This window comes from Aplysia californica, unplaced genomic scaffold (assembly GCF_000002075.1).
Source record: "Aplysia californica isolate F4 #8 unplaced genomic scaffold, AplCal3.0 scaffold00477, whole genome shotgun sequence".
Classification (NCBI taxonomy): Eukaryota; Metazoa; Mollusca; class Gastropoda; order Aplysiida; family Aplysiidae; genus Aplysia; species Aplysia californica.
The window spans coordinates 40,882-48,636 of NW_004797747.1; the positions used below are offsets into that span (position 1 = coordinate 40,882).

Consider the following 7,755-nt stretch of genomic DNA (forward strand, 5'->3'; position numbering starts at 1 on the left):
GTGTGTGTATGTGTGTGTGTGAGTGTGTGTGTGAGCATGTGAGTAAATGAGTGCATGTATTATGGTGTGTGTGAGTGTGTTTTGTAGTTTTATGTCTGTGTTTATGAGTGTGTGTGTGTGTGTGTGTGTGTGTGTGTGTGTGTGTGTGTGTGTGTGTGTGTGTGTGTGTGTGTGTGTGTGTGTGTGTACATGTGTTAACATCTGTGTTTTTGTTGTTGTTGGAATCTGTGCGTTTGCATGTACGTTTTTTTATGTGTTCGTGGTATGGTATGGCATATAGTATAGAAGTAACACCAATGTCAACACAAAGAAGGGTATAAGATATTCCTAAAAAGGTGCTTTGGATCTCATGTGTCGTTAATCCACTAGGATCTCAGATTAGGTCAATCTTCCAAATGACCAGATACTCACTTGGCTTTGAGCAGAATCTGGAACAGGACCACGAAGGCAAGAATACAGCAGAGGGAATTCATTGCAAACACCAGGTAGTTTAGGAAGGCGAAACTGACATAGCGATCGTACTTGGGCGCATCTTTGAATGTGTCGAAGAAATGTCTGTTAGGGTAAGAGACACATGTTGACACATTGGTGGTTATGTTCAGAGAAAATGCAAGACAGACAGACAAAAACGACAGACAGAGTTAAAAGAAAAGAAGTAGAACCTACCTGTGACGCCGTTCAACCTTTACAATGAGGAAAGGACGGGGATCAATATAATGGAGGAATAGGGTGAAAAGCCCTGGGTAGGGAATACTCTATTCCTCTATTCTCAAAGTTTTTGAAGCACAAGGTTATTTCTCAGAGAAGTAAACATGGGGTTGTCGATAATTATGTGCAGAACACAGAGAAACAAGTCTGTGGCAAGTATAATTTAATCTCTTTTACAATTTTCTCTCTAGAAACAGCAGCGTATATCATCAACATTCAACGGTATTGAAATCGAAGGCTCATAGCTTTACTAAAACAGATAACCTTTCATTAAATAACAATCTTTATCGGTGGAAGTGAATAAATTCACCTTTCTGTGAGAGGAGTAACTCTCATGAAAATGAAGATGAAATTCTCTTTATTTTTTTTTTATTGCTCAAAAGTTGACTTTCGAAAGAAGAATATTAATGTCTATCCCCCCCCTTCCCACCCCACCCCTCCTCTCCAGTCTCACTCAACCCACTGAGAAAAATATACAATGTTTGACCGATGAGAAGATGTATGTGCACAACCTGAACTGTTTCATTATGGAAACTCTACGTTATAACACAACATAAATTCAAAATGTTATTGATATGTATGTCGTTTAACTTATACTGTTGTCAGTAAAGTCTCTTCTGTAAAATGGGTGCTTTATGTTATATGGGTCAAAGGCCTTTAACATTGAATTAACACTTACTTACTCACTTGCTGACTTACTTACTGTACCATGCACAAAATTGCTAGAATGTTTGTCTGTTTAAACGATTAGCATCAATATCAGCATGCAACAACATCATGGTAGCGTTGGAATTTCTACAACTGGCAGGCTTCCGCAGTGTGTGAACAGCACTCACTCTATTTCCATATACTTTAGAACGGTGCCTCCGATGAAAAAACCACACACTGTTAATTTACCCAGCTCAAAATAAGACTGGCCTCTCCTGAAGTACTTGCCAAAACCATTGTTGAAAAGCTTCCGGTCGTACATGGGGATCAAAGAATGAATGCGTAAATTAGCGTGTTAGTCAAAGGTACACCAACATATACGATAATAATTATCATTTCTATTGGTATACCTTTGACTAACATTAGGGGTTACCTTTTACTGTTATTAGCAGTAAAAGGAAACCCCTAATGTTTGAAACCAACACATATTTATGTAAAACAAAGTATAATTGTTAAAATTAAAGGGGAAAAAACCTCCAGTGATCTATAGACTATCTCTCAGCTAGCATTAACTAGTCTATACTGCAATTAATCAAAATCGAAAGATTATTCAGAGTCGTTTGCAAGATACTACTACTATAACTAAAACCACAACTACAGCTATTGCCACCGCCACCGCCACCGCCGCCGCCCCCCCCCCTCACCCCCACCACCACCACTACCACTACCACTGCTACTACTACTACTACTACTACTACTACTACTACTACTACTACTACTACTACTACTACTACTACTACTGCTGCTACTACTACTACTACTACTACTACTACTATTACTACTACTACTACTACTACTACTACTACTACTACTACTACTACTACTACTGCTGCTACTACTACTACTACTACTATTACTACTACTACTACTACTACTACTATTACTACTACTACTACTACTACTACTACTACTACTACTACTACTACTACTACTACTACTACTACTACTACTACTACTACTAATGCTGCTGCCGCTGCTGCTACAACTACTACTACCACTACCATTACTTCATCTTTTTTTTATTATTATCCTAATTACCCTTTATTGATAGGTTTCTTTCTTTTTTTTCATTTTTGCCAAACCTAAAAGGAAAGTATTGAGTATCTAAACAGGGACCCATTAATAGGGCAATAACTGGGTCATCTCTTCACCAACTCCACTAAAATGATTACTTCGAACAAACAATATACAGCTAAAAGGACGTCCCATTTGCCTGTAAGAAGTGCATCTACATTTTTGTTCAAGAAATATTCAGTTTAAAAATATTGTAGTCAAAACTGAGTAAAATGCCAAACTTCAGTTTAAATTCGGTGAGGGTTATACGGCACTTCCAACAAGAATAAATAGGTAAAATAAGTGCCAAAACGCAAACATGTTTAAACTTCGTAAAGCGTCGGTGGTTTAGTGGTTAGGCTGTTGGGCTCGCAATGTGGTGGGGTTTTAGTATTTTGTTTTGGTAAGTGTTTTTACGGCGCTTGCAACTGCATAAGGTCATATGAGCACGCGGGACACACCTAATATTTTCAGTTGGTAGGAAATTTAGAATTTTGCCCGGGTGGCGGCCGAAGCCTACTCTTATCGATTTTAGACCACCAAGGGATCTTTAACGTGCGCAACTTGCACACGGGCCTTCCGAGATTTTTCGCCCTTGTCCGAGAAGGCTAGGTGTAGATCTTTCCTACCAGAAGATCAGGGGTGTGGCAGAAAGACAGCAGTAAGGAGGAGCCAAGGAGTAGCAGTAGACCGGCTGCAGAAAGAGTCAGGAGCCCAGATGAGGGGGCAAACGAAAGCAGACAACAGAACATTGCTAGAGAGCAGGAAAGGAGGTGAAAGGAGACAAGTGGTGGGTTTGAACAACGTCTTGGACTCGATGTTGTATCCCTGAGAAATGCACTTTGCACGAATTCCCTGACTTCTTCCAGGTGGGAATGAGTACCCTGCTATAAACTACGTAAGATCTTTTCAGTTTCTTAGTGTTTTTAACGCGTAATCTGCAGCATGCTCTGTATGCTTCGTGAAAAGTCGAGAATGCTTCTGAGTATTCTCGATTTTGCTGGGGTAATAATTGTTGTGAAACACATCAAGCATGCTGCAGGGCGTGGATATGCCATAATATGTTAATGTAAAATAACTATACAAATCATTATAAATTAACCATCATGTGCCGTTGAACATCAAAGATGGATTCCATTTAAATTTGATATTGCCCAACAAAGCCAGAGCAGGTAGTGGCTATTCAAATCATAATAAGCTCTTGGTGTTGACCATTTCTTTCCTAAAAGCTCAAAAGACGCTACAGGAAATTTTGAATAAATCAGCGGCATGTTACTCAAATGATCCATTGGATTTCCAGTTCAACGCTGACGTTCGACTCTTCGATTGGAATATTTGTTTTTCAAAACTCCCAAAAGAAAACAATACTTTTTGAAAGGGTCATCTTTTTTAGTGTGACACACTGTTCATGCGAATTACACTGTTTAGTAAATATATCATTTTAATTCACTAACTACTAACAGTCTACATCATTATTATTACGATTGATTTTTACAACATTGCAATGTTTTGATTTTTACTCAATTGTGATTGGTATTTTAAATACTTGATAATTTTCTTTTCGTATTGATGAATTTGATGTCAGCTCGGTTAAATTTAATTTGTCCGATGATTTGTTAAAATTAATGTAAAGATGACCAAGTTACTGCGTTTTACATGGGCTTCTGCTCTAGACGTCTGGTATGAGGACTACGATGCAAACACGTATGATGCAGTTAACAAAACCATTACACGATAACATTAGATTTAATTTCAACACACAAGGGCATATCAGTAACACACACACACACACACACACACACACACACACACACACACACACACATACATATACAATACACGCAAACACACACAAACACATGCAAACCCCCCCCCCCCACACACACACTCTCTCTCTCTCTCTCTCTCTCTCTCTCTCTCTCTCTCTCTCTCTCTCTCTCTCTCTCTCTCTTCCCTCAATTCCAACCACACCTCCCCACACACCCTCACAGACACGATTGTCACAGCTGCACTGTGGACTCACCGTGAAGAGCTCAGAGAAGAGGCCATATATGACCTGCAGGACAAAGAAGATGAAGGCGCCAACGAATAAGTAGTACGTATCCTGACGAAGCCGGACTGGATAGGTGCTCACGAAGCTCTCCTGAAAGATTCCCGCTAAGTGGACCAAAGAAACAACAAAATGACGTTGCCGTTTAGCCAAATCCCACCAACAAAGTGGCTCTGTGAGTGAAATACCCTCCACCCTCCAACTAAAAAATAATCCCAAATCAAACGCGCGCACACACACACTAACAGACACACACACACACACACAAACACACACACACACACACACACTCACACACACACACACACACACACACACACACGTGCGCGCACACACACACACCACCACCACCATCACTAACAACAACAACAACAGTAACAGCAACAACAAAAAACCTCAAAAATACAAAAATCAGAGCAAAACCAAATAAACTATTTTATTTTTTAACAAATATGATACTGACCACATTTAAAAATGTCTTGAAAAACCAAACCATACTAACAATGGAGTGGTAACCAGTTAATAGCCCCGATATGAATCCTAAAGACATGTGAAAGCCCATGAAACAGCAGATGAAGAACACGAGTTTAGTCCCAATTCAGACGCTTTACTTGCAATTTTTTGGTGACATTTTGAGATAAAATGAAAGATAATTTTGTCTATAATTTTAAATACAGCCCTGGCCCAAAGGGGTTCGTGCTCTACACGATACCCTGGCTCTAAACAAAATACTAATAAGCACATGGAATGTTAAGTCGAACTTTTAAGTAGTATTTGTCACTGCTCTGTTTTCCTATCTGATTGAAATTTTCATAATAAAATTATAGTGTTTACTACACAAGAAAGAAAGACAAGAGGAGTAAGGATGATAGGTGTTTGATTGGAAAGAAGGAACAATAAATATAAAGAATTAAAAAGAGCAGAAAATAATAACAATATAAATATTTAAATATGTTTAATAACCTTTTTGTAATAAAAAAAAGAAAAAGAAAAATTAATATAAATTAATATTGGCGGTCTAGTTTTCACGTTCTTGCTTTAACCTCTGAAATAAATTGTGTTTTATATTTCAATTGGAAAATTGGAATTGTTTTTTATTTTAGAGGGGGACTAGAATTGTATCCTCCTCCACCTAGTTTATTTTGTTTGTCTCACTTAACTTGAATCTGTGGTGGAGCGGTTGGGCGCCTCGCCGTCGTACGCAGAAGACCAGTATTCCAGAGTGGGGAGAAAAGTTTTATCGACCGATGAGTGTCTCGGTCTTTTTGCTGGGATGTTGTATCCCTCTCAGTCTCAGCCTGACATGCAGGGTTGAAAGCACATCCTCTAAATGGTCTGGATTTTTTTTCAATTTTGTGTAAATATAAGTGTTTGGGAGTGGGTACGGACAACCTACTTTTAGTTTAGTAAGAGTTTTACGGCACTCGTAACTGCGTAAGCTAAACTGCATACATTTTAAAAAATCACCTCGCTTAAACTGGAAGCAAATGGTGACAGAACTGGCCAGGTACAAGTCGGTATTGTAGATAAAAAACTCCAGGAACAATGCTCTTGTGTTTTCATCCACCCAGTCAGAATTACGCACTTCAATCACGCGGTCAATTGTTTCAGTGTCATTTGGGGCTAGCTGAATGTTGTACCTGAAATCACGTGTCGATAAATAAACACAATCAGAAATAGAATTAAAACAAGGGGACGCCAAATATTATGTTAAAATGAACAACATCAACTGTCATTTTTGACGGAAATCAAGTGTAGTGTTTGGCCTTTCAACTAAAATTTAGTAAAACGCAAAACTTAACAGCTTCTAAAACATCAACCACAACAATGTGTATTTGCATACTAAAGAACACATCTATTCAAAATTGTCATTAGCAAAAAAAGAAAAAAACAACAACAACAACAACAACAAAACTCAACGACTGTGGTGGCTATGTAAATTATATCATTATTTCTATACTCAGGGTTTTGACCATTTTTCTCCACACAAGCTCGCATACAGAGCTAAAATATTTGAATGACCCTGCGGCATGTTTTTAGGTTAATTTTTGGACTTGTTGATCAACATTGAGTTTCAAATAATCAATTGTTAGTGGGTTACTCCTGTAAACTTTTGTTTTCAAAAATACCGAAAGGAAAATAATATAGCCCTTTGAACGGGTGTTCTTATTTTTAGGTATCATGTCTATGAAAATTTTAGTTTCTCCATTAATGTCCCCTTGGTGGCATTTTATTCCCTGGAAGTGTTGTTTAAATGCGCAAACATGACTGAGTTATTGCCCTTTAATTTGTTTTGTTTTACACTCTGCACCGTAAAAGATGGGTTGGTAAACGAAAATAATTATTCATTTATTTCATCCAAATTTGTATTTTATCAAACTTAACTTAAAGACCTCTGGACTCGAACTTTATCTCACCGTTGGTGCTGTATATTTTTGAGGAAATGAAACTTCATCTACGCTTCGAAGCGTGCAGTCACTATTTGCGCTATTCGCATGTCGTGTGAAAGGGTAAATAATTTTTTCTTTTATACAAATTCATCAACAACATTCGCTATAATTCAATATTCATGATTTGTATTGCTATTAATTACATTTCTATTCACCCAAAGGCAGTGATCCTCAGATCTTCCTCTTTACATAAGGCGGTCCATGCCATTTCCCAACACGTGTACTAGATCTAGACCCTATCTAAAGATTGATCTCCGTAACCAAAACACGAGTAATGAGTTGACCTCAAAACGTAAAGTTAACATGCAAATGAAAAATAAACACACATTACCAAACACACACACACAAACACACACACAAACACACACACACACACACACACACACACACACACACACACACACACACACACACACACACACCCGCCACAAGCACACTGTATCGGCTTAATATGTAACATATAGTCTGTAAACAGAAGCATGAAAAAGCACATCAGTCTGAAAATGAAAAATTAGTTTTCACAGATAAGTATGGCAACCGTGCCTACCCTCCGGACGGAAGTATATCAGTTCCAGTCGTAAAGTAATTGAAGTAATCTCCAGGCTCGTAAGTGAACAAATCTGTTTTTGCTGAAAAGAAAGATGGATTCTAAGTAAGCATCAATCATCAACTGAAAAAGTTTATTACAGTCATTTGCTTTGCTGCCCCCCCCCCACCCCCTTCCTTCCCAAAGACCGCGCGCGCACACACACAAACACACACACACACCCATCCACACACACACGC

At 38.4% G+C, this 7,755-nt stretch overlaps 1 protein-coding gene across 1 annotated transcript in view; it reads right to left on the reverse strand.

Moving 5' to 3' along the window:
- LOC101862524 overlaps positions 1-7,755 on the reverse strand; it is a gene marked incomplete at its 5' end in the record, with an annotated part of 86,372 nt that overhangs the window by 6,014 nt on the left and 72,603 nt on the right. Inside the window, 5 exon segments of the mRNA XM_005105559.2 lie at positions 412-555; positions 1,545-1,663; positions 4,493-4,626; positions 5,987-6,159; positions 7,517-7,598. Of these exon segments, the coding sequence (XP_005105616.2) occupies positions 412-555; positions 1,545-1,663; positions 4,493-4,626; positions 5,987-6,159; positions 7,517-7,598 (652 nt within the window).